This window comes from Oncorhynchus keta, chromosome 34 (assembly GCF_023373465.1).
Source record: "Oncorhynchus keta strain PuntledgeMale-10-30-2019 chromosome 34, Oket_V2, whole genome shotgun sequence".
Taxonomy (NCBI): Eukaryota; Metazoa; Chordata; class Actinopteri; order Salmoniformes; family Salmonidae; genus Oncorhynchus; species Oncorhynchus keta.
The window spans coordinates 45021381-45049139 of NC_068454.1; the positions used below are offsets into that span (position 1 = coordinate 45021381).

General features: G+C 41.9%; 1 protein-coding gene across 2 annotated transcripts in view; it reads right to left on the bottom strand.

The window, feature by feature from the left end:
- Window positions 1-3186: 3186 nt before the first annotated feature.
- LOC118367197 (collagen alpha-1(XVIII) chain-like) overlaps window positions 3187-27759 on the bottom strand; it is a 175966-nt gene continuing 151393 nt past the window's right edge. For both annotated transcript variants that reach the window (XM_052493944.1, XM_052493943.1), the window contains 21 exons: window positions 27432-27521; window positions 26672-26704; window positions 26046-26063; window positions 25813-25872; window positions 25595-25672; window positions 24767-24802; window positions 19583-19636; window positions 19131-19202; window positions 18951-19016; window positions 18742-18769; window positions 15027-15080; window positions 14883-14917; window positions 11851-11982; window positions 11410-11569; window positions 10555-10619; window positions 10142-10270; window positions 9945-9977; window positions 9131-9520; window positions 8799-8996; window positions 7673-7788; window positions 3187-5473 (listed from right to left, as the gene is read on the bottom strand). In XM_052493944.1, the coding sequence (XP_052349904.1) occupies window positions 5260-5473; window positions 7673-7788; window positions 8799-8996; window positions 9131-9520; window positions 9945-9977; window positions 10142-10270; window positions 10555-10619; window positions 11410-11569; window positions 11851-11982; window positions 14883-14917; window positions 15027-15080; window positions 18742-18769; window positions 18951-19016; window positions 19131-19202; window positions 19583-19636; window positions 24767-24802; window positions 25595-25672; window positions 25813-25872; window positions 26046-26063; window positions 26672-26704; window positions 27432-27521 (2061 nt within the window). In that variant the 3' untranslated portion in view covers window positions 3187-5259. The remainder of the gene's footprint in view (window positions 5474-7672; window positions 7789-8798; window positions 8997-9130; window positions 9521-9944; window positions 9978-10141; window positions 10271-10554; window positions 10620-11409; window positions 11570-11850; window positions 11983-14882; window positions 14918-15026; window positions 15081-18741; window positions 18770-18950; window positions 19017-19130; window positions 19203-19582; window positions 19637-24766; window positions 24803-25594; window positions 25673-25812; window positions 25873-26045; window positions 26064-26671; window positions 26705-27431; window positions 27522-27759) is intronic.

Consider the following 27759-nt stretch of genomic DNA (forward strand, 5'->3'; position numbering starts at 1 on the left):
GAGGGGACGCTCTAAAGTTATACTGTTACATGTGCAAATGTAGAAGAGTAGGGAGGTAGGCAATAAATAGACCATGGAGGAAAAATGTATTACATTTTAGCATTAATACTGGAGTGATAGATGTGCAGATGATGTGTAAGTAGAGATACTGGGGTGCGAAAGAGCAAGAGGGTAAGTAATCATATGGGGATGAGGTAGTTGGGTGTGCTATTTTCAGATGGGCTGTGTATAGGTACAGTGATCGGTAAGCTGCTCTGACAGCTGATGCTTAAAGTTAGAGAGGGAGATATGACTCAAGCTTCAGAGATTTTTGCAATTCGTTCCAGTCATTGGCAGCAGGGAACTGGAAGGAAATGCAGCCAAAGGAAGTGTTGGCTTTGGGGATGACAAGTGCAATATACCTGCTAGAGCGCATGCTACAGGTGGGTGTTGCTATGGTGACCAGTGAGCTGAGATAAGGCGGGGCTTTACCTAGCAAAGACTTACAGATGACCTGGAGCCAGTGGGTTTGGCGACGGATATGTAGTGAGGGCCAGCCAACGAGAGCATGGGGGTTGCTACATTACATTACTTTTTTTAATCAACTGTTAGTAATGATCCTCAGCAACAACCAAACAGCCGTGATTGCATTTACAGAGGAAGCAAATGAAGGTAAACAAAACAAATGGAACAATTATGTAGGTTACACCAACTGAAGAGAACAGTAAATTGGTAGTTGAATGTGGTTATTAGGCCTACTGACGGTCAATACTGATATCTAACATAGAAATAGGACAGAGAAAGTCAGGGGAGCCTATAATTAAGACATTTGAGATTGCCCATGCCCACAAGTTTTAAAAACTCCCTCCCTAGCATACCCCATGACATGATGCCGTCACCACCATGCTTGAAAATATGAGAAGTGGTACTCCGTGATGTGTTTACCCCAAACATAAACCTTTGTATTCAGGACATTCATTTCTTCGCCACATTGTTTTGCCGTTTTACTTTAATGCCTTATTGCAAACAGGATGCAAGTTTTTGAAATGTTGTAATCTGTACAGGCTTCCTTCTTTCCATTCTGTCAATTAGATTACTATGGTGGACTAACTAAAATGTTGTTCATCCATCCTCAGTTCTCTCCTATCACAGCCATTAAGCTGTTTTGAAGTGACCACTGGCCTCAGGTTGAAATCACTAAGCAGTTTCCTTCCTCTCCGGCAAATGAGTTAGGAAGGATGCCTGTATCTTTGTAGTGAGTTGGTGTATTGATACATGTTGGAGGAGGGAACGCAACACCCTGCTAGGAGGAGGGAACGCAACACCTTGCTACACTCAACTCCCCGTGGAGTGAAAGAGGTATGAGATTGTAGGTGCGGGTAAGGATGACAGAGGCAGAGAATATTACTGTTTACAGGGAATTTATTTCCTTAACACGGTAATGTGGTGAAAAGGGGCTGGACAGAACCAAAGCAAAGAAAGTTAAAGTTAAAGAATCCCCTCTCCTACCTTACCTGCCCACCCAATATTTACCTAACCTTTTAGCACCTCCTGGCGTGCTAACCAAAATACAGGGGGTGGTCCACCCAGGTCCACCCTGGGAACAAAAACAGAATAATTACTAACGCAAAGTGAACAATATCAATAATCACGAACACAGTCCTTTTGGCATACACACACCTCAGAAGTAGCGGCTACAAAATACTTTCAACAAAACTGTTACTGGGCAACAACCAAAACAGGACATCAAAGAAACTCTCTTCCTGACAAAGGCTTTTATCCAGTTGGAGAAAGAGTTGGTAGTTGAAAACAGCTGTTTCCCCTGACGAGAGGGAGGGTTCAGCGCTGCAGTCATCTATGGGGCTGACCAATCAGCTGCTGAGAATCCAGGAAGCCATTTCCCGAAATACAAACACAAAACACAGAAACTGGGGAACATAACAATACACCATCCAAAGTACAATTATACTGTACAAAAATATAAACGCAACATGTAGTGTTGGTCCCATATGTCATGAGCTGAAATAAACTATCCCAGAAAGGTTCAATTTCTCTCAAATGTTGTGCACAAATTTGTTTACATCCCTATTAGTGATCATTTCTCCTTTGCAAGATAATCCATCTGACAGGCGTGGCATATCAAGAAGCTAATTAAACAGCATGATCATCACAGTTGCACCTTGTGCTGGGGACAAAGCATTACAAGCATTTCTCTACCCCCGGCAATAACATCTGCTATACACATGCATGTGACCAATAAAATTTGATTTGAAAACAAATACTGGAAAACAAATATTGCAGTTTTGTCATAAAACAATGCCACAGATTTATCAAGCTTCGAGGGAGCATGCAATTGGCATGCTGACTGCAGGAATGTCCACCAGAGAACAGAATGTTAATTTCTCTACCATAAGTTGCCTCAAACGTCATTTTAGAGAATTTGGCAGTACGTCCAACCAGCCTCACAAGCGCAGATCACGTGTAACCATGCCACTCCAGGACCTCCACATCCAGCTTCTTCACCTGCAGGATCGTCTGAGACCAGCCACCTAGACAGCTGTATTTCTGTCTGTAATAAAGCCCTTTTGTGGAGAAACTCATTCTGATTCTCATTCGCAAGCCCACCCATGGCTGCACACCCTGCCTAGTCATGTGGAATCTATAGATAAGGCCTTAATGAATTTGTTTCTATTGACTGATTTCCTCATGAACTGTAACTCTAAAATCTTAGAAATTGTTGAATATTACGTTTATATTTTTTTGTTCAATGTAATAACTAAAAATATGCTCAAAGGCATATTCAGTGAATGCTCTTTTTATTTTTTACACTTCTACAAATCGGTGCCCTTTCTTGCAAGGCATTGGGCAACTTTGTGGTTGAATCTGTGTTTGAAATTCACTGCTCGACTGAGGGAACTTACAGATAATTGTATGTGTGGGGCACAGAGATGAGGTAGTCATAAAAAATGAACGTTAAACACTATGATTGCACACAGAGTGAGTCCCTGCAACTCATGTGTCTTGTTAAGCAAATGTTTACTCCTGAACTAATTTAGGGTTGCCATAACAAAGGGGTTGAATACTTATTGACTCAAGACATTTCAGGTTCATTTTTAATCAATTTGTAAAAATGACTAAGAACATAATTCCACTTTGACATTATAGGGTATTGCGTGTAGGCCACTGACAAAACTGAAGGGATGTGAATACTTTCTTGAAGAAACTGTAGTTTATTCCAAATATGAACACTGAAAAATTACAAACCACTGATATTCACTGTAAATGAACTAACATGACTTTTGAAAAACTTGCCTGATATGATATGATATCCCTTTATATGAGGAATTAGCAGAGGAATCTTCAATCCATTAGATTGAATTAATCCATCTAAAATCTCAATTCATGTTAGGGATCATTAGTTGTGTCCCTTGATGACCTTTAACATTTTGCCTAGTTGACCAAACATGGATAAGAAAAGAAGCTGCTGTATTTCTATCCACATGATGGCAGCAGCATGTCCATGTGTAGGTGGGGAAAAAAAATAACATTTATTCAGTGCCTCTGAGAAATGATACAGCACATACTTGTTACAAAAACACTGGTTCAGTCAAGACCACAGTAACACTATAGCCAAAATAAAAGTCTCAGAAATTCAACAACAAGAGGCTAATACAAAGTGTCTTAATAAAATGCATCTGGGTTCCCTTAACCATCACAGTCAGCAGTCACCTCAATAGAAAAAAAGCGCACAATTTAACTCAAAACATTTTCAAACCCCAATGTTAGGTTATTATGAACTGGATTTTCTTTTTTCATTAACACCTTCCATCAAATTTGTCTCAGCCTCTGTTTTACAGACATTATAACTTATGTCTTAGATATAAACGTGACACATTTTGACGAGGACATATATAAGTTATCTTCACCAAAAGTGAAATGTCAAGTAAACAGAAAAGTTCAATATGGAATTTAAAGAAATCATATTTATAATCACATTTAACATATTTGTGACCTGGTACATAACATTATAGCAATATTCTTTCTAAGATCCATCATATCTTATCTGAGTTTTATTGACTTATTTATTTTTTCTCCCCAATTTCGTGGTATCCAATTGGTAGTAGTTACAGTCTTGTCTCATCGCTGCAACTCCCGTACGTACTCGGGAGAGGCGAAGGTCGAGAGCCATGCTTCCTCCGAAACACAACCCAACCAAGCCACACTTTCTTGACACAATCCACATCCAACCCTGAAGCCAGTCGCACCAATGTGTCGGAGGAAACACCGTACACCTACCGACCTGGTCAGCGTGCACTGCGCCCGGCCCGCCACAGGAGCCGCTAGTGCGCGATGAGACAAGGATATCCCTGCCGGCCAAACCCTCCCTAACCCGGACGACACTGGGCCAACTGTGCGCCGCCCCATGGGCCTCCCGGTCGCAGCCGGCTGCGACAGAACCCAGAATCTCTGGTGGCACAGCTAGCACTGCGGGAGGCTATTTACTTATTTTTATAAAACAATTATCTTGGGAGCAGATATCAACTCAGAATTTCTTATCAGAATCTCTTTTGACATGCATTTCTAAAACCACACACTCATACTTGCAACTTACAGTTTTCCATATTAGGTTATGAAACTCGCCCTCGCCTGTGTAAATGTATGAAATATTGTGACTGCTGACTACAATATGGGTTAGGGCATTTTACATTTGTTGTTACTTTTCCAAATCATATCGTATGCTCTCACATAACTTCATTTCAAAATAAATAACTATTCTCTTCTTTAATTTTAAAATATTATTGAAAAGGTTGCCCCCTTAGTAAACCACAAGCCTTAAATGAAATGAAAATAAAACAAAAATGTGGAAAACGGTACATAGAAAATGTATAGCTAATTGAATACACCAAATTTGAAGACAGTTTAAAAAGTAACATTGATAAAAACAGAAATAAAAATAAAGCACAGATATCATATACAATATATATTTTTTAATGGATACAATAAAAAAATGCTGCCGCAGTTAGCTTCTCTTCTCTTGTTCAACCCCTTGGAAAATATGTGCCAATGCCCCGAGAAAAGGGTAAACACCTCTATGTTCGACCCGTCTCTTTGGCATTATGGAAGGGATGAAGAAGACAATGGCGAGCTTCTCTGCCAGGCAAGAGCTGCAGAACTAGTTTGTAGGACGTCATGTTTTGGAGGCGCGGGAGGGAGGAAGGAGCCTATTTGGATAATTGTATTGCGTTTACTAGGACCAAAGAAACAGGGACAGGTTTTTTCTTATTTTTTGGAATGAGAGAGATAGCTGTTCTCGATACACAGCACTATGTAGGAGCTAGAGCAGCTACTGGGCAACTGTTGTAGGAGCTGGCCGGTCTGCAGTGAAGACGCTAGGCCAGTCACTGCACGGTCTCCTGCCCTCCATGTCTCGCAGTAGTTATCTGTCTGGCGGTGACCCTCGATGCTAGAGCCGTGCCAGACCATTTTCTCTGGCCTGAAGGGAAACAATTTGGAAAATGTTTTAATCACCTTAGGTACATCCCTTTATTAGATACATTTTGAGAAATCTATTCCAGTTCACAGTAAAATTGTAATAAAGTGCCTTCACTGTTGGCCTGGCATATCATACATACAAAGACTACCACCATTTATAACCAAGCAATTTTGTTTATGAGGACATTCATTATAATAATAAGAAAGTAACTATTTGCCATAAAAAGAAATATACTGCACTATTAGACTGCCATTTTGAAAACAGTAGTGTGATAATAAACTCAGCAAAAACAGAAACGCAGAAACGCAAAAACAGAATTGTCCCTTTTTCAGATAAAGATAATTCGTAAAAATCAAAGTAACTTCACAGATCTTCATTGTAAAGGGTTTAAACACTGTTTCCCATGCTTGTTCAATGAACCATAAACAATTAATGAACATGCACCTGTGGAACAGTCGTTAAGGCAATTAAGGTCAATTAAGGTCACAGTTATGAAAACTTAGGACACTAAAAGAGGCCTTTCTACTGTCTCTGAAAAACACCAAAAGAAAGATGCCGGGGGTTCCTGCTCATGTGTAAACGTGCCATAGGCATGCTGAAAGGAAGCATGAGGACTGCAGATGTGGCCAGGGCAATAAATTGCAATGTCCATACTGTGAGACGCCTAAGACGGCACTACAGGGAGACAGGGCGGGCAGCTGATCATCCTCGCAGAGGCAGACCACGTGTAACAATACCTGCACAGGATTGGTACATCCGAACATCACACCTGCGGGACAAGTACGGGATGGCAACAACAACTTCCCGAGTTACACCAGGAACGCACAATCCCTCCATCAGTGCTCAGGCTGTCCGCAAAAGGCTGAGAGAGGCTGAACTGAGGCCTGTTGTAAGGCAGGTCCTCACCAGACATCACAGGCAACAACGTCGCCTATAGGCACAAACGTACTGTCGCTGGACCAGACAGGACTGGTCGAGTCGCGGTTTTGTCTCACCAGGGGTAACGGTCGGATTCGCGTTTGTCGTCGAATGAATGAGCGTTACACCGAGGCCTGTACTCTGGAGCAGGATCAATTTGGAGGTGGAGGGTCCAACATGGTCTGTGGAGGTGTGTCACAGCATCATCAGACTGAGCTTGTTGTCATTGCAGGCAATCTCAAAGCTGTGCGTTACAGGGAAAACATCCTCCTCCCTCATGTGGTACCCTTCTTGCAGGCTCATACTGACATGACCCTTCAGCATGACAATGCCACCAGCCATACTGCTTGTTCTGTGCGTGATTTCCTGCAAGACAGGAATGTCAGTGTTCTGCCATGGCCAGCGAAGAGCCCGGATCGGATGGTGAGGGCCATTCCTCCCAGAAATGTCTGGGAACTTGCAGGTGCCTTGGTGGAAGAGTGAGGTAACATCTCACAGCAAGAACTGGCAAATCTGGTCCAGTCCATGAGGCGGAGATGCACTGCAGTACTTAATGCAGCTGATGGCCACACCAGATACTGACTGTTACTTTTGATTTTGACCCCCCCCCCCTTTGTTCATGGACACATTCCATTTCTGTTAGTCACATGTCTGTGGAACTTGCTCTGTTTATGTCTCAGTTGTTGAATCTTGTTGTGTTCATACAAATATTTACACATGTTAAGTTTGCTGAAAATAAACACAGTTGACAGTGAGGGGATGTTTCTTTTTTGCTGAGTTTATATACACTTTTTTTGAGATACAATTTAGGCTTGAGGCTTGGGGGAGATATGGACCGGTATTGCTAGCAATCTTTGCTCTGACAACCTTATTGAGCTGCAAGTTGTGGCTATTGCAATCGAGCTGGTATGTTGCTAAAAATTGGTATCATCTAAACAGATGTTGTTAGCTAAGTAGCTAGCGAGTTATTTGTATTTTAGCTTGCATACACAGAGCTGTCAATGTTAGCTTAGAAAAAAACGTAAGTCAAAAACGTCCGTAGCTAGCTACAGTATCGACGTAGCCACCTTAACTCTTTAAACTATAACATTGGCAAACACTTAAGCTTGTCCCATTTTCTTCTTCATAATTTTCTAACTCACTGAGAATAGTTTGACAATGACGTAACTAAGTTGACCAACTCACCTTAGCTAACCAGCAACTAGGATTTTGATACATCAGATGCACATTGTAAACACAATTTCTATTTTGTTGTTCCGTGTCTGAGATACCAACACTCACCATGCACTGTCCTTGAGGATATCTCTGCCGTCAAAGGAGTAGATTGGTGCATTTTCCTCGATCCTCCCCTCAGTCTTACTGAACAATGACTCCCAGCTATTAAATAGCACATGGTCCTAGAGGGAGAGAAAATATACACTCAGTGGCGAGTTTATTAGGTACACCCATCTAGTACCAAGTCGGACCACTCTTTGCCTCCAGAATAGCCTGAATTCTTAGGGGCATGGATTCTATAAGGTGTGTCATTCAAACGTTGCTCAATTGGTATCAAGGGACCTAATTTGTGCCAGGAAAACATTCCCCACACCATTACGCCACCAGCCTGTACCATTGGCACCTCACAGGTTGGGGCCGTGGACTCATGCTGCTTACGCCAAATCCTGACTCAGCCACCAGAATGAAGCAATAGGAACTGGGATTCGTCGGACCAGGCAATGTATTTTCACTTCTCAATTGTCCAGTGTTGGTGATAGGGTGCCCACTGTAGACACTTCTTGTTTTAGCTGATAGGAGTGGAACCCGGTGTGGTAGTCTGCTGCGATAGCCCATCCATGACAAGAAACGGTGACTTGTGCATTCCAAGATGTCGTTCTGCACACCATTGTTGACCTGTGCCGTTATTTGCCTGTTTGTGGCCTGCTTGTTAGCTTGCACAATTCTTGCTATTCTTTGATCTCTCTCTCATCAACAAGCTGTTTTCGCCCAGAGGACTGCCACTGACTGGATGTTTTTTTGTTTGTTTGTCGCACCATGCGTTAAAAGCCCAGGAGGTCGGCTGTTTGAGATTCTGGAACTGGTGAGCCTGGTACTGACGATCATACAACGCTCAAAGTTGCCTAGGTCACTTATTTGACCCACTCTAATGTCCAATCGAACAGTGACAGAATGCCTCAATGCCTGTCTGCCTGCTTTATATCGCAAGCCACGGCCATGAGACTCAAGGATAAAATGAAAACCCATGGTAGCATCGCATGACTGATTCTTAACAGTGTTTTATTGAAATAATCTCTAGAATTTCCTGAAATGGTCATGAATAGATTACTTCAATAAAGTCAATTTCAATTTGGTGTCAGAAGTAGGATCCCAAAGTCTAGACTCATGCTTTCTTTAGTATACGTTTACACACCTTGAGGTTTAAGATGGGGAGGCTGTCTCTGTCGGACTTGCGAACGATGCTGTAGAGGTCCTGGAGCTTGGAGGACAAGAAAGCCCTGAAGGTGCCCTTCAGGCCCACTGCACGAGCTTGCTGGAAACACAGGAAGTCTGCCCCTCGAATGCCCCGAATGTTGCCCACTTGGGGAGCGTTCAGGGCGATCAGGTGGAGCTGAGAAGAACCCCCCCCCCAGATTTGAGTTATAAAAACAGCTTGGCTTAGGTCTACACACACAATTTAGATGAGACCATTTGTTAGATACATGCTTTCTCTGAAGGCACATTAAATGATGATAAGATACTCACTCCTGGCCCTGATGTGTGGACGTGACCGGCAGGCTGGGGAACTGGAGGGGGAACAGGTTGTCTCTGGGGGGTGATGTGATATCGTCTTTCTGGCTGGGTGGGATACCTGTTCTCAGGCTGCACAGGGCTGTAGCGGCCATCTGTCTGAGGGGGGTACCTAGGGTCAGTCTGAGAGGGGTATCTGTGATCATACTGAGGGGGGTCTCTGGGGTCGCGATTGTTGGGTTGGGCGGGCCTGGGTATCTCAATAGGCTGGCGAGGAGGAGGCACGATGGGGTGGGTGGCAGCGCCGCCTTGGGAGAATTGTTCAGCTCCATTGTTGGCCGAGTGGTCCTGGGATTGGGGGTAATTGACGACAGGGGGAGGCTGGACTGCCGCTACTTCGTTGTCCTGGAGATTAAGAGCAACAGTGATTAAGTAAAATAAGCAAGCCTTGGACAAGTAAGCTTTTTCTGAGCCAAAATGGCCCATAAGGCAGGAGCCTTTCTCCTGATTCTGTAGCATGAGGCAGCTTTATGTGCAAGTACACCCCCTGGACAAGAGACTAGCCTATCGCAGGGCCTCACCCCCAATCCATCTCCTTAATGCTGAGTGCCAAGCTGAGAGGCATCATGTACCATTTTGTGAGTGTTTGGTATGACTCGACCAGAGTTCAAACCCCCAACCTTCGAATCTCAGGGCGGACACTCTAAGCACAGGTCATTCGAGATGACAAGTCATCCTTGATTTTATGACTCTGTTTCCTCAAATAGCTATTTATTAAATAAGTTCATACATTGACTTTGTTTAATTTACTCATTTTCATACAACTTACCAGATCTCTGTAGAAGGGACTGTAGTCACTGAGCTGGAATATAATAAGAATATGAAAAAAGTGCATACATTTTTTTTGCATAGTTCATTTTTTCACGTTTATGGTCTTTTAATGTACACTCAAAGTTGGTTAAGTGCACATCTCCAGCTCCTACCTTACTAACACGTCTCACATGAAAGAAAAATTAATGACTTCACCATGATTTGTCTGAATCCATTGCGGACTCGGATGTAGAGATCTGTTTTGTCGACAATGTAGATGAGCGTGCCCTCCGACTGGCGCCTTGCAGTAGCAATCATGGTGTCGTATGACCTCAAAACTGTCACCTGGGGAGACCAATACATATTATAGTACATATACAAGATTGCAGGCATCAATCAGAAAAACAATCAGTGAATCTTAGTAGTTATGTTGACTTTCAACCACAAAAAGAAAACAAATGTAAAATACACCTTCACAATCTTTGCATCTGCTTTTTTCCGAAGTCCCTTGCAATCACTCCACTGAATCCACTTAACTGAAAACAGTAATCTGTGGTTTCGGCATGGTAGCCATCTAACAGAATGGTTAAACCAGTTCGAATATGTCGAACCCTGAGATGACCACTTACCCCTGAGGTGTGACCAGGTATTCCAGGTGGTCCAGCAGGTCCGGGGGGGCCAGGAATACTAATGGCTGTGATGAAGAAAAAAATTGGATGACGACGATATAATATAGCTGATTCTTACCGAGTGTCAAGCACGTTGTGTACTATCCCAAGATTAGGTTAAGGAGTGGAGGCAAGCCTATCGCTATTCGTTAATGTTAAACGTCCAATAACCATATGTTATGTTCAGTGTGACGCTGGCTCCGGCAGCCAAATATTCCATCTAAACGGGAATCGATTCTCAAAACATTAAGCCCTTTAATTTCACATCAAAATTATGTCACCAATGCTAAATATACACTTATTGTATGTACACTGTTTTCACCAGTTTTAACACAGATGCTGCTAACAGTATTTTTCAGTAACAAACTTTTCCGGTGTCTTTCTTCCGTACACAGGTGTTCGGAGCACGCTAGATAGGTCATTAGCACAGGTGGTTGCCTCGGTCTCCCATTTGTCTTCCGTAGACAAGCGCTGTAACATGGAAATACAATATGTCCATGTGGGAAACCTAGCCCTATAAAGGTGTGTAGTAATTTAACATTTTTTAAAAATGTGTATTATTTCTCGCTGATATGAAAGTTAAGTTCCAAATGTTTCCAAAAACGTGCCGTAAAAGAGATGTAATTGACGTTTAGACGGAGCACCGCCAGAGCATTGCCACTAGACATATTCATGAATAAACTTATGTTTAACATTACCATCTATGAACGGGCTAGTGCTGTATCTCACTCCATTCCACCGCCAACGTATTTTATGTGTATACCCTATTGAATAACGTATTGTGACATTGTGTTTGTCACTGGTTAGGAAACTCACGGTGGGTAGGTCTGTAGGCCCCTGGTAGTGAGTGGGACCCTGTGGGCCCGGGAGGACCTGGTGGGCCTGGGTTTCCTGGACGACCGTCGTAGCCAATCCCTGGGGAGCCTGGTGGGCCCTGAGGACCAGGGGGGCCCATGATGGAATCTCCCTTTGGACCCTGTGATGAAAAATGAAAGAGAAAATAAAAAGTTAAACTTTGTACCCCATTGGGCTCTCTTTCCATTGTTGTTAGCTAGAATTGAGAGATATCGTTAGGAGTCTTAATGACTGATTTCAGACTGTGACAAGTTCCTTTAAACAGGCATGATATACATTTAGATTGTTGAATCGTACAGTATCAACGTTTTATCATTTGACAAACATATGCCAGGAGATGTGTGTTGACTAGTACCTTCCTAACAGATTAATATATGATGCAATGTCCTCTGAAGTTCTTACCATAAGTCCTGGGTTTCCAGGGGGTCCTGGCGGGCCTTGTTGTCTTCCAAAACGGGGGTCATAATAGCCACCACTTGGCTCTCCTTTCTCCCCCTTCACGCCTGTATCGCCGTGCTCTCCTTTCAGGTCATTCTGCAAAGAAAAAACAGCTATTATAGCATTATACAGGGTAATAGCATTTAAGAATCAGGACTGGCAATGAAGGGCTCTTTGCGCCAAATCATGGTGAGAGAAATAAAAAGGCAAAATGCACAGAGATAAATGAAATCAAGACAAATGTTTGATTGGATAACAATATATATGAATTGATTTGCAAATTATGGTGGAAAATAAGTATTTGGTCAACTACAAACAAGCAAGATTTAATGTTAATCACAACAATGCTGTTTTCACATTGCTTCTTCATATAAATCCACGAGTGTTCTATAATTACACTATTCGTTTGTGTTTCTTACATCTGCAAACAGCTAGTTTGTCTTTTCTTAGCAAGTTAAGCTTGTCGAGTTAAGCCTAAATCTTGTTAGCTGCCAATTGTTAGCCGCTAATGCTAATCACTAGCTAGTTAATAAATGTACTGAGTCAGAGCAAACGTAATTAGCGGTAATACCAGAGAAAACCAGTGATGGTATAGACTTAAATCAGAATGTTGTTTGTAAAACAGTATCTTCTAAATCAAATAGGAATGAAGCAAAGCAATAATATGTTGGCTACATGAAGTAGCTAAGAGAAAACATTCAATGTAGCCAAAGATTATAGGGACCCCTAGGAAACAGTAACACTGTCCTACCCTGTCACAAAAACTCCTCCCTGGCATTTTCATTCATTGTCATGTCAAACAACATTGTATTCAAAGTGCCCACTATTATATTCTAACTATAGAATTAGCATAAACATTATATTTCCATGATTCCAACAGTTCACCGAAGCATTTTGCTCTAAATCACAACTGCAACATTTGGTTAAAAATAAGGACTAGATTGTTTGCCCAAAATGTGCAGCCCTACGTGGCAATGTGGAAATGATCTCAAATGAGTGCAGGGAATGCAGAAATGGATGCAAATGCTGTCTATTTTTGGTTGAAGTTGAATTGAACAGTATAAACATTTTGACTGTAGAAAGACCCATTGAAATCACTTAGAATGTACAGTTGAAGTCGGAAATTTACATACACCTTAGCTAAACACATTTAAACTCGGGTTTTCACAATTCCTGACTCTAATCCCAGTAAAAATTCCCTGTCTTAGGTTGGTTAGGATCATCACTTTATTTTAAGAATGTGAAATGTAAGAATATTAGTAGAGCGAATGATTTATTTCATATTTTATTTATTGCATCACATTTCCGGTGGGCCAGAAGTTTAAATAGTCAATTAGTATTTGTTGTCATTGCCTTTAAATTGTTTAACTTGGGTCAAACGTTTCAGGTAACCTTCTATAAGCTTCCAACAATAAGTTGGGTGAATTTTGGCCCATTCCTCCTGACAGAGATGGTGTAACTGAGTCAGGTTTGTAGGCCTCCTTGCTCGCGCACGCTTTTTCAGTTTTTTCAGTGCCCACAAATGTTCTATAGGATTGAGGTCAGGGCTTTGTGATGGCCCCTCCAATACCTTGACTTGTTGTCCTTAAGCCATTTTGCCACGACTTTGGAAGTATGCTTGGGGTCATTGTCCATTTGAAAGAACCATTTGTGACCAAGCTTTAACATCCTGACTGATGTCTTGAAATGTTGCTTCAATATAACCACATAATTCTCCTGCCTCGTGATGCCATCTATTTTGTGAAGTGCACCAGTCCCTCCTGCAGCAAAGCACCCCCATAACATGATGCTGCCATCCCCGTGCTTCATGGTTGGGATGGTGATCTTCGGCTTGCAAGCCTCCCCCTTTTTCCACCAAGCAAAACGATGGTCATTATGGCCAAGCAGTTCTATTTTTGTTTCATCAGACCGGAGGACATTTCTCCAAAAAGTACAATCTTTGTCCCCATGTGAAGTTGCAAACCGTAGTCTGGCTTTTTCATGGCGGATTTGGAGCAGTGGCTTCTTCCTTGCTGAGCGGCCTTTCAGGTTATGTCGATATAGGACTTGTTTTACTGTGGATATAGGTACTTCTGTACCCGTTTCCTCCAGCATCTTCACAAGGCCCTTTGCTGTTGTTCTGGGAATGATAGGCACTTTTTGCACCAAAGTACGTTCATCTCTAATAGACGCGTCTCCTTCCTGAGAGGTATGACAGCTGCGTGATCCCGTGGTGTTTATACTTGCGTACTATTGTTTGTACAGATGAGCGTGGTACCTTCAGGCATTTGGAAATTGCTCCCAAGGATGAACCAGACTTGTGGAGGTCTACAGTTTCTTTTCTTCCCATGATGTCAAGCAAAGAGGCACTGAGTTTGAAGGTAGGTCTTGAAGTACATGCACAGGTACACCTCCAATTGACTCAAATTATGTCAATTAGCCGATCAGAAGCTTCTCAAGCCATGACATCATTTTCTGGAATTTCCCAAGCGGTTTAAAGTCACAGTCAACTTAGCGTATGTAAACTTCAGACCCACTGGAATTGTGATACAGTGAATTATAAGTGAAATAATCTGTAAAGAATTGTTGGAAAATTACTTGTGTTGCGCACAAAGTAGATGTCCTAACCGACTTGCCAAAACTATAGTTTGTTAACAAGAAATTTGTGGAGTGGTTGAAAAACTAGTTTTAATGACTCCAACCTAAGTATGTAATCTTCCGATGTAATCTTCAACTGTATGTGTTGCCACCGTAGGGTCATGTGCTACTCAAAGCAAATTTTGAACTTGTATTATTCAAAAACATATTCAAATATCGCCATACCATCCAATTTGTTTTAAATACTGTGATATGATATTCTGGCCATATTGCCCAGCTCTAAACTAGACTGTGGAAAAGTACAGAATAGTACATGGAAAAGAATAGGAACAGAGTATCAGAATATATTGAGACACAAATAACCTCTCTATCCATCTTCAATCCTAACAGTAGTACTATTAATTGTAATACTTTCATACCTTGAATGTAAAAATGTCGAAGTTAGAGGCCACACCTGTAACAAAATGACAACATATCACGATAAGCATTCAGGCTGAATTGTGCCTAAAGACAAAATGAAGTAGTTGTTATTATCGTGTGCTATATTGAGACATAAGTCCTACCTGGCGTTCCTGGGAGACCTTGAGCTCCGAAATCACCTTTCTCCCCTTTTGTCACTACAAACAAACAGAGCACATGTAAAATAAAATGTATATATAGATTGTAGAAAATGAATATGGAAACATTTCCATGGGAAATTAATATAATTTGTATCACTATTGTAATGGATTACACCTTGACTGCAGTATTTGCTGTTCCAGTTTCAGTTAATTTCTCAAATCGAGGTGCTGTTGATGAAAGCTTTAGCCTAATGTCTTGACAGTAGATTGATCATGAATCCCTCTTTCTTCAATAGCTGAATCAAATTGAAGGTAGATGGGGAACGGTTTGTCTCCTTTAAATAATCAAAACTGTCTAACTTCATTTTGTTGACTGCTAAGGTACAGTGCATTCGGAAAGTATTCAGACCTCATCCTTTTTTTGTTACGTTACAGCCATATTCTAAAACTGATTACATTTTTTAAATTCTCAATCTACTCTTCGATCAGCAGGTAAGGGTGCTTTCGAGCAGCTAGATGTTCTTTACCATTTGGACATCAGATTTTCCACCCATGCTCCTTATAGGACACATCACTGCACTCTATACTCCTCTGTAAACAGGTCATCTCTGTATACCCGTTGCAAAACCCACTGGTTGATGCTCATTTATAAAACCCTCTTAGGCCTCACTCCCCCCTATCTGAGATACCTACTGCAGCCCTCACCTCCACATACAACACCAGTTCTGCCAGTCACATTCTTTTGAAACGGTCCCCAAAGCACACACCAGGAAAAAAGTCAAGGATCATATCACCTCCACCTTACCGGTCACCGTAGTCCCATTTCAATTTGCTTACAGCACCAATAGGTCCACAGACGATGCAATTGCAATCACACTGCACACTGCCCTATCCCATCTGGACAAGAGGATTACCTATGTAAGAATGCTGTTCATTGACTACAGCTCAGCATTCAACACCATAGTACCCTCCAAGCTCATCATTCAGCTTGAGGCCCTGGGTCTCAACCCCGCCATGTGCAACTGGGTCCTGGACTTCCCGATAGGCCGCCCTTAGGTGGTGAAGGTAGGAAACGACATCTCCACTTCACTGATTCTCAACACTGAGGCCACTCAAGGGTGCATGCTCAGCCCCCTCCTGTACTCCCCGTTCACCCATGACTGCATGGCCTCCAACTCAATCATCAAGTTAGCAGACGACACTACAGTAGTAGGCTTTATTATCAACAATGACGAGGCAGCCTACAGGGAGGAGGTGAGGGCTCTCGGAGTGCGGGGTCAGGAAAATAACCTCTCACTCAACGTCAACAAAACAAAGGAGATGATCGTAGATTTCAGGAAACAGAAGAGAGAGCAACCCTCTGTCCACTGGGACAACAGTGGAGAAAGTGGAACGTTTTAAGTTCCTCGGCGTACATATCACTGACAAACTGGAATGGTCCACCCACACAGACAGTGTGGTGAAGAAGGTGAAACAGCACCTCTTCAATCTCAGGAGGCTGAAGAAATTTGGCTTGTCACCTAAAACCCTCAAACTTTTACAGATGCACAATTGACAGCATCCTGTCGTAATGTATCAATGCCTGGTACGGCAACTGCATCGCCCACAACTGCAGGGCTCTCCAGAGGGTGGTACGATCTGCATAACCGGGGGAAAACTATCTGCCTTCCAGGACACCTACAGCACCTGACGTCACAGGAAGGCCAAAAAGATAATCAAGGACAAGAACCAACCAAGCCACTGCCTGTTCACCCTGCTCCCATCCAGAAGGCGAGGACAGTACAGGTGCATCAAAGCTGGGAACGAGAGACAGAAGCTATTTTTCAATCTCAAGGCCATCAGACTGCTAAACAGCCATCACTAACACAGGGAGGCTGCTGCCTACGTAATTTAAATAATTAGCCACGTTAATAAATGTAACACTTGTCACTTTAATAATGCCACTTTAATAATGTTTACATATCTTGCATTACTCATCTCATATGAATATACTGCATTCTATATTATCTATTGCATCTTAGCCTATGCCGCTCTGACATTGCTCATCCATATATTTATATATTCTCATTCCTTTACTTAGATTTGTGTGTATTAGGTATTCATTGTGGAATTGTCAGATATTGCTGCATTGTCGGGAACTAGAAGCTGAAGCATTTCATTGCACTCGCAATAACATCTGCTGACCATGTGTATGTGACCAATAACATTTGATTTGATCCCTGGGTCGCTCCTCTTTTCAGTTCGCTGCAGCTAACGACTGGAACGAGCTGCAAAAAAAACTCTTCATTCAAAGACTCAATCATGTACACTCTTACTGACAGTTGCGGTTGTGTCGCGTGATGTATTGTTGCCTCTACCTTCTTGCCCTTTGTGCTGCTACCATGTTGTGTTTTCATGTGTTGATGCCATGCTGTGTTCTTGTGTCTCTCTTTATGTAACAGTGGCCTCCATAATTTCTAAATGGAAGAAGTTTGGAACCACCAAGACTCTTTCCTAGAGCTGACCACCCGGCCAAACTGAGCAATCAGGGGAAAAGGGCCTCGGTCACAGGGAGGTGACCAAGAACCCGATGGTCACTCTGAAAGAGTTCCAGAGTTCCTCTGTGGAGATGGGAGAACCTTCCAGAAGGACAACCATCTCTGCAGCATGGTCCTTCTGTAGCTCAGTTGGTAGAGCATGGCGCTTGTAACGCCAGGGTAGTGGGTTCGATTCCCGGGACCACCCATACGTAGAATGTATGCACACATGACTGTAAGTCGCTTTGGATAAAAGCGTCTGCTAAATGGCATATATTATTATATTATTATATTACTCCAACAATCAGGCCTTTATGGTACAGTGGCCAGACGGTAGCCACTCCTCTGTAAAAGGCACATGACAGCCCACTTGGAGTTTGCCAAAAGGCACCTAAAGGACTTTAAGACCATGAGAAAAAACATTCTCTGTTCTGGTGAAACCAAGATTGAACTATTTGGCCTGAATGCCAAGAGTCACATCTGCAGGAAACCTGGCACCATCCCTACGGTGATGCATGGTGGTGGCAGCATCATGCTGTGGGGATGTTTTTCAGCGACATGGACTGGGAGACAGGATCGAGGGAAAGCTGAACAGAGCAAAGTACAGAGAGATCCTTGATCAAATCCTGCTCCAGAGCGTTCAGGACCTCAGACTAGGGGCAAAGGTCCACCTTACAACAGGACAACGACCCTAAGCACACAGCTAAGACAACACACAAGTGGCTTCGGGGGCAAGTCTCTAAATGTCCTTGAGTGGCCCAGCCAGAGCCTGGACTTAAACCCGATCGAGCATCTCTGGAGAGATCTGAAAATAGCTGTTCAGCGACGCTTCCAATCCAACCTGACAGAGCTTGAGAGGATCTGCAGAGAAGTTAAGGCTGCAATAGCTGCCAAAGGTGCTTCTACAAAGTACTGAGTAAAGGGTCTGAATACTTATGTAAATGTGATATTTCAGTTTATATTTGCATAAATGTCTAAAAACCTGTTTGAGCTTTGTCATTACGGGTATTGTGCGTTGATTGACGAGGGGAAATAATATTTAATCAATTTTAGAATAAGGCTGTAATGTAACAAAATGAGGAAAAAGTCAAGGGGTCTGAATACTTTCTGCCTATGCGCCAATATTTAATCCTCCGTCTTCGAGAGGTTTCATCGCTAGGTATAACGTTTGATGTAAAAACAACAAATCATTGTCAGCATACCTGGATAATTCCTTGAGGCGTCATAACCCTGCAATAAATAGGAAATGGCACATTTAAACATTTTCCAGTATTTTGCCCACAAACATGATATCCTGTTTCCAATATTGGACAAGTCAATATTGACCCTCCCTCTTTCAGTCTGTGTTATTCCATTTGGTGATGAATAAACACAACCCTGGTTTTGGGTATAAGGATTCTGATAAACTCACATTGAAGCGGTCAACGGGCACAGCTGGTCCGGGTGGTCCCGGCGGCCCGGGTGGGCCTGGGACACCCTGAAAACAGAAGACATTAAGTTACTTTCAGTTGAATCGCATATAAAAGACAGTGCACTTCCATTGTATCGCAAACAGGCACAGTACATTATTATAAGCACGTGTCACACTTACTGGGTAGCTAAATCCAGCTCCTGTGGATGGCTCTCCTTTTTCACCCTTGTATCCGTTCACACCAGGACGACCCTGTAGGAAACAGACATAGATAGTTAGATACTATGAAGGCCTTACGCAAGTAGCATTCACTAGAGATAAATACTACTACTACTACTACTACTAGTAGTAGTAGTAGCAGCATTCCATATTGATACTTTCCTAACTTGTGCATAATTACACACAAACTGGCAATAGATGTTATGTAACAACATTCAATCATTCTACCCCTGTTCAAGTCAAGGAAACATTTGTACCACTTTCAAGAAATTACACCATCGATACCAAAGAAACTAGAATGCACTCGACCTACACAGCATTTTGGCCCCTAAAAGACAAATGTTACCTTTTTATGTCACGCTACTGAGCACCTACTGTAATTGTAAAGTTCTAAATACAGCTCGAGTACTTACAGGTCTTCCGGGCATTCCAAATTCACCCTTTATCCCAGGAGAACCATACTGCCCCTGTACAAACAACAATACATTAACCATATGAGAACCAAACACAAAACACATTCACTCTAAAATGATTTTTGAGAGGGGCCAATGAAATACAGTGCCTTGCATAAGCATTCATACCACTAGGATTTCTTCACATTTAATTGTGTTACAAAGCAGGATTTAAATGTATTTAATCCTACTTTTTTTGTCAACAATCTGCTCAAAATACTTAGTTGTAAAAAAAAAATAAAAAATGTGATAACTATTATAGTCCTTAGAAGTATTCAGCCCCTTTGCTCAGGCAAGCCTAAATTAGTTGAGTAGTAAAAATGTGGCTTAATAAATCACATAAATTACATGGACTCACTCTGTCTGAAATAATAGGGGTAGACATGATTTTTGAACGACTAACCCTCTTCTATGTCCCTGATTTCTAAGGTACATCAGTGTTGTATTGAATTCAACTATAAAGACCAGTGAGCTTTTCGAAAGCCTCAAAGAAGGACAGTGATTATTATTTAACATGGGCAAGTTAATTATTATGCTGTGGATTATGCATCAAAGATGCAGTCATCCTTGTGAACTGAGCTGCAAGACAGTATTTAAAACACTCAGGAATGTTTCCGTGAGGCCATTGGTGATTTTAAAAGAGATTAACGGCTGTGTTGGGAGAAAACTGAGGATAGATCAACAACATTGTAGTGACTTCAAAATAATTAATTAAATGACAGAGTGAAAAGAATACAAATATACAGAATACAAATATACCAAAAGTTGCATCTTGTATGAAACATGGCACTAAAGTAATACTGCAAAAAAACATCAAAGGAATCAACCTTTTGGCCAAAATGCAAAGCCATATGTTTCGGGCAAATCTAAAAACACATTACTGAGTAACTGCCACCTTATCTTCAAGCATTATGGTATGGGCATTCTTGATATCGGCAAAGAGTTTTTCAGGATAAAAAGAAACAGAATGCAGCTACGCACAGGCAAAATCCTAGAGGAAAACCTGCTTCAGTCTGCTTTACACCAGACACTAGGAGAGGAATTAACCGTTCAGCAGGATAATAACCTACAACAAAAGGCAAAATTCACACTGGAGTTGCTTACCAAGAAGACGAGTCGCCAAGTTACAGATCTGACTTAAATCTGCTTAAAAATCTGCTGTCTGGGACTGATTATGAAATTTTGCTTAATTCATTTGATTAATATTATGGTTTCTATTCCAAGAAAAGGATGGAACGGAAAATATAGCGCTGTACAATGTGACGGTCGGGAGTTCAGTACTGGGCTATTTAGCTAAAGAATCCTTCTGTTGTGCGGGCAAGAGGGAGACCGGGGGTTCAATTTCGTGATGGGGAGGAAGAAGAAGGCTGTCCTTGTAAATAAGAATTTGTTCTAAGTGACTTGCCTAGCTAAATAAAGGTTACACTAAGAACATAACATTTCTACACCCCAATTTTCTAATTCTAGTCTAACCAATACCCAAACGGAGATTCAGTGAAAATAAAAATCTCATTGATTTATCAAGAGATTCAGTGAAAATAAAAATCTCATTGATTTATCAAGACAAGTCCCCATGCTTGTCTCAGAGCAGCGCAAAACGGTGCTGAAATAGTTGGAGGGTCCATCCCCCCTCCCCCTTCCTTCACCATGGGCTCGGTAGGTCTTCTGTGCGTGGCTCTGTGGCCCATTCTGTGCCCCCTCCCCTAGTGCCTTGAACCTCACGTGCTTTCAGTGGATACAGCTGGAGAACTGCAAGGCAATCCCATTGTGCACCATTCAGAAGCCATGACCATTATATATTGCCCTGATAATATCAGGGTTAATAATATATCTGTGAGAATATCCAACAAGCTTTTAATATAATTCTAAATTAATAATAATAAATCACTTTGTTTAAAAAAATATATATTTTAGAGATGATTTAGTTTTCAAATAACGTAAAATGAGTGAGAAAAAAAGCCATTCTTGAACATGGCATGAGGCATTGTTAAGAATTTGTAAATAAAGCCAGTTTGTTATTTAGAATCATTTATTTCTGTTTTTAGAGGGAGAGAAACCAAAAACCTACAGTCATCTCATGGGTCTCCCAGTCTCACACATGTACTGAACAAGCATCTGTAGCAACACAGCATGCACTGCTATGCAGTGTCTTAGACCATTGTGCCACTCAGGCACTGTACAACGTGACTGGTCGAGAGTGGCCTACAGTCCTACAGTAAGAGCATAATAATCCCAACAAAATAAAATAATAAGTAATACTGAAGTCGTGCACAATTATCAGTTTCTATTTAGGTTTATGTCACCCATTCATTGTCAGTTAGAGACACAGTAGGACCCAAAAGCATAATTAGTGCTCTAACTCCCCCTTGCGCTGGTCTGGAGCAAATTAGTGGTGACGCAGGGTACTGTACTAAACCACAAATTACCTCTAAATCCCAGAGCTTAATCTCAAATTCTTTTAGTGGAGCAACCACTGTACCCAGGATTGGAGACTTACCCAAGAATACTCAAAGCTGTAATCGCTCAAAGTTGTTTCTAATAGTTGTTTCTAATATGTATTGACTCAGGGAGCTGAATACTTATGCAGTGACTATATTCTAGTTATTTAATTTCTAGCTATCTTTAACAAATGTAAAACAAATCTTCCACTTTGAAAGAGTATTTTGAGCAGATTGTTGACAAAATGCATTTTAATCCCACTTTGTAACACAATAAATAAAATGTGTAGAAATCCAAGGGGTATGAACACTTTTGCAAGGCACTGTACATGGCAGCTCAATTAATTAAAGGTAAACTCAGCTAAATCCCTTTACCATGAGGAACGGGCCGAGTTCTGACACAAACAAAGACTGCGTGAAGTGAGGGTGCACTGGTCAGCATTTGTTGTCACGTTGCAGAAGAGAGAAGTGAACTGTCATGCACATGTGCAGATGCTTAACAGCATCTGTGTTGGTGCTGATAAGTGCAGCCACTTGCCTCACACTCTCTCTTGACAACATCTCTGACCCTGCTGTTGCTTGTGACCAGTGTTGGGGGTAACGCCTCACAAAAGTAACTTTGCGTAATCATATTACTTTTATGAGTAATGGATTAAAGTAATGCGTTACTTTTCAAATTGGGTAATATTATTATAGCTACTTTGTCAACTAACTTTCAGAAACATATCTCTCCATATTTCTCAAGAATGTGGAAAAAGGGTGTTTGGGAGAAATGTCATGACAGCTGCCTCCATAAAAATGTGTAGAGGGTGCACCCTCTCACCTCTGAAGCCCAAAGAGGCCTTCCAGTCGAGTACCAAGTGTGCTCTTTATACATTTCTATGGGTCTGTGAACGTGCGGTCTATAACCAAAACTGGTGGCTCGAGAGAAAGATTTGGAATAAAAATATAGGACATCTGTCGGGCTTACAGTATGTACAATGCTTTCATAAAGTATTCAGAACCCTCAACTTTTTTTACAGCCTTATTCTAAAATTGATTAAATTGTTTTAATCCTCATCAATCTACACACAATACTCCATAATGACAAAGCAAAACGGGGTTTTAGAAATGTTTGCAAATGTATTAAAAATAGAAAACTTAAACATAACATTAACATAAGTATTCAGACCCATTACTTGGTACTTTGTTGAAGCAGCTTTGGGAGTGATTACAGCCTGGAGTCTTCTTGGATATGACACTACAAGCTTGGCACACCTGTATTTGGGGAGTTTATCCCATTCTCCTCTGCAGATCCTCTCAAGCTCTGTCAGGTTGGTTGGGGAGCGTCGCTGCACAGCAATTTTCAGGTCTCTCTAGATACGTTTGATCAGGTTCAAGTCTGGGGTCTGGCTGGGCCACTCATGGACATTAAGAGACTTGACCGGAAGCCACTCCTGCATTTTCTTGGCTGTGTGATTAGGGTCTTTGTCTTGTTGGAAGGTGAACCTTCGCCCCAGTCTGGAGGTCCTGAGTGCTCTGGAGCAGGTTTTGATCAAGGATCTCTCTGTGCTTTGCTGCGATCATCTTTCCCTTGATTCTGACTAGTCTCCCAGCTCCTGCCACTGAAAAACATCCCCACAGCATGATGCTGCCACCACCATGCTTCACTGTAGGGATGGTGCCAGGTTTCCTCCAGACATGGCTCTTGGCATTCAGGCCAAAGAGTTCAATCTTGGTTTCACCAGACCAGAGAATGTTTTTTCTCATGGTCTGAGAGTCTTTAGGTGCATTTTGGCAAACTCCAAGTGGGCTGTCATGTGCCTTTTACTAAGGAGTGGCTTCCGTCTGGCCACTCTACCATAAAGGCCTGATTGGTGAAGTGCTGCAGAGATGGTTGTCATTCTGGAAGGTTCTCCCATCTCCACAGAGGAACTCTGGAGCCCTGTCAGAGTGGCCATCGGGTTCTTGGTCACCTCCCTGACCAAGGCCCTTCTCCCACGATTGCTCAGTTTGGCCAGGTGGCCAGCTCTAGGAAGAGTCTTGGTGGTTCCAAACTTCTTCCATTTAAGAATAATGGAGAACAATGTGTTCTTGGGGACCTTCAATGCTGCAGACATTTTTTGGTACCTTTCCCCGGATCTGTGCCTCAACACAATACTGTCTCTGAACTCTACGGATAATTTCTTCGACCTCATGACCTCATCACCTTGACATGCATTGTCAACTGTGGCTTTTTTCAAATCATGACCAATCAATTGAATTTACCACAGGTGAATTCCAAACAAGTTGTATAAACAGCTCAAGGATGATAAATGGAAACAGGATGCACCTGAGCTCAATCTCATAGCAAAGGGTCTGAATACTTATGTAAATAAGGTCATTCTGTTTTGTATTTTTTATACATTTGCAAAAATGTCTAAACCTGTTTTTCTTTGTTATTGTGGGGTATTGTGTGTAGATTGATGAGGGAAAAAACATATTTAATACATTTTCTAATAAGGCTGTAACTTAATAAAATGTGGAAAAGTTCAAGGGGTCTGAACACTTTCCAAATGCACTGTATGGCTAATTAAGAATTGAGAATTAATGGAAAGTAACGTAAAGTAAAGCTTTAAATGTATTGAGTAATATATAATCCCAACACTGCCCATGACCATGCCATTTTAATTTACGGCAGCTTCAAATGGCAAACCGTAACGTCAAGTAGGAGCCTAAAAGTACTTACAGGGGGCCCGACGGGTCCGGCAGGTCCTCTGTCGCCCTACAAAAGATGGAGAGTTGGTGTTTTAACTCAGCTCGGAGGACAACACACAGATAAGACCGAGCCAGACAGAAGTGTAGGGCAGCCCCCAAAGTGACTCTTCTTGTCAACTGTATGCAAGAATTTCCTCTGTGTTCTCTTAGGAATTCAGCATTCTCTGTGTTAATCTTACCAACCTCCATTGTCTCACCTCTGAGAAGCAGAGGTTACGTCACATAGTCTGATATCTGATTGGAGGTTAACTTTACATTTAAGTCATTTAGCAGACTGTGTGTAACAATTTACAGTAATACTATTGGTCAACGACACAGATTTTGAATCCAAACAGCACATTGGCTTATTAAATGGTCCTAAGAGTCATTGTTCTATCTATTATTGGTTCCTGCTGTGGTGAGATACCTGCACTCTTTATTTCCCTCTCCCATGAGCTATGGGCCATGGCACAAGCCATAGTTTCTTTGTCTCGCTCTCTCACAATGCTTCGAATAATGCCTTATAATGCTTGTTAATGCTGTGTATGTTAAGCTTATGCCATGTCTAATGTTACCATTCATTTTCCAAAGTAATTAAATACACTTGTATTTAGAATTCCATTCTCATGACCAGGTCCTTGATCTTAGTCAGCAAAATGCATAATACTTGACTGCTCATGGTTTAACTATAGGCAGATGAACATTTTAATAGGCTAATTGCTTAGTCTTACTATGAGTCGGATGTGAGATATGTATAGCATCATATATGCTATAAACACACGTGTCAAATATGACTGCTGACTACAGAAGTCACGCTCACCTTCTCACCCGACAATCTTCCCAGGTACAAAGTATTCCCATCAGGCCCAATGATTGAGCCAGGCTCGCCCTTCTCGCCCTGGGAAGAGACACATAAGAAGAGCGAGAAACTGGTTAATGTGTGTAACAAAATAAACACTTGCTGGGAATGGGCCTAACTCAGTGGTACACTGTAGCAACAATGACAGGGCAATGTTGCTGTGTGGTCACATCACTGACCTTGACTCCATAACTGGGTTGGCCTGGATCTCCCATGTCGCCCTTTGGTCCAATCGGGCCCTGTCAGAAAATGCACAGATCAGAAAATGTGCTGTTTATCACACATCAAACTAGCACTATGTTGGGTTTATTTAGTCTTTCAGGGCAAATATCCACCACACTATGAAATCCACACTTGTTAGAACACAACGTTAGAAGAACTGTAGGATAACTGTAGGAAACTCAATGCTTACAGGGAATCCAGCTTGGCCCTACAGAAAAGAAAAGAAAAATCAGATTTTATTTAATGATTATTTGCTTTTTTTATGACTGGTTATGACTGGTCCCAAATATTTGGTAATTACTTTCATTAAAGGGATACTTCGGGATTTTGGCTATCTATTCCGATAGACTTCCAGTCTGTGTGCAAATGATAGTTTGCATTGGCTCGCAAAACTTCCTCTAACTTCCTTCCTACTGGATGCAGAGACATAAAAACGGTATTCATATGTTCATCTGACTGGGGAAGTAGATAAAAAGGCTTCACTGCCAAAATCCCAAACTATCCCTTTAAGTCAAATCTATATTTTGTGGTAGTGTGAAGGACTTCCATCATCTCCCCCTATAGAATCATTGTCCAATAAACTCAGATCTCTAAGGTAATGTATCATTTCCAAGATTTCATCGCATTACATGCTCTCAACAGGTTTCGCAACATAAGAACATTTGCTTAATTTAAGATCAATAAAATATACAGATGAAGGAATAATGAAAAAGAAGCGTGTCCTGTAGTTCTTATAACATTTGCTTTTAAGACTATTGGAGTAACAGTGAGCCACATGAATGATAACAGTGTTTTCAAACAGGACAAAACACCTACCTGGGGCCCGGCGCCTCCAACAACACCATCATACTGCAGAAAGAGAAATTGCACAGCTTAATGTCAATGCACACTCAACCGTCACGTTGGAGGAGATACAGTAGAGCTAAAAGAAGATCATGCAGAAGGATGGGTACTCCTTATCCACACCCTCTAGGCACTTCATGTAGATTTCAAAATAGTCGGATTGGTATAAGCAATAGGGTAGTAGCTCAATCTTGCAGATTGATAGGACAGGGATTTTGTTGTTGTTGACATTTTGCTTATACATATCCAATCCCTTCTGATCAAAACAAGTTTCTACTTGGGGTAGGGGCTTTTTAGATAGGTATGTTAGTCTAGTGGCTATAGCTATCTAAACCAACCGGGGTGGGACAAGAAGCAGTGCAGCTTAGAAAGGTTGTGTTTCAGAGGACGCATGGCTCTCGACCTTCGCCTCTCCCGAGTTCGTAGGGGAGTTGCAGCGATGGGACAAGACTAACTACCAATTAGATATCAGGAAAATGACATTTTTCTCTCCGCTACATGGCAAAATGAGTAGAATTGCATGAAATGTGTTATAAAATTGCTAAATCATCTCTCTGCCCCATGGCAAAATGTGTGTGTGTGTGTGGGGGAGGGGGGGTTAAATTTTTTTGCCCCTATAGACCAACCCCATCAAAGTTGCTCATCCCTGGTCTAGGGGGTAGTGTCCAGAGGGGTAGGGTCTAGAGGGGTACTGGGGGTAAGGCCTAGGAGTTGTTTCGGTACAGGGCCTTACACTGCTGGAGGTCTGGTAGATGATTTGTCCTGGTGGGCCGGGTGGGCCTGGTGGTCCAGGCTGTCCATTTCCATCGCGACCAGATTCGCCCTAAAAACCAGACCCAAGATAACATCAGCCTTAGGGACAAAGACATGCTGGTGATGAGCATAAAAAAACATGGGCGTGGGTGGAAGTGGCCCCTAATAACTGACAGAGGGTCAGATATTTTCTCATCCCTCTGATGGTTAATTGCTAAACACATTGATTTCCTGGTAGGTTGTTACAGTTTTTGAACACAATATCAGTGTTAAATGGTCAAGCTCTAGGCATGTAATTGACATATTAT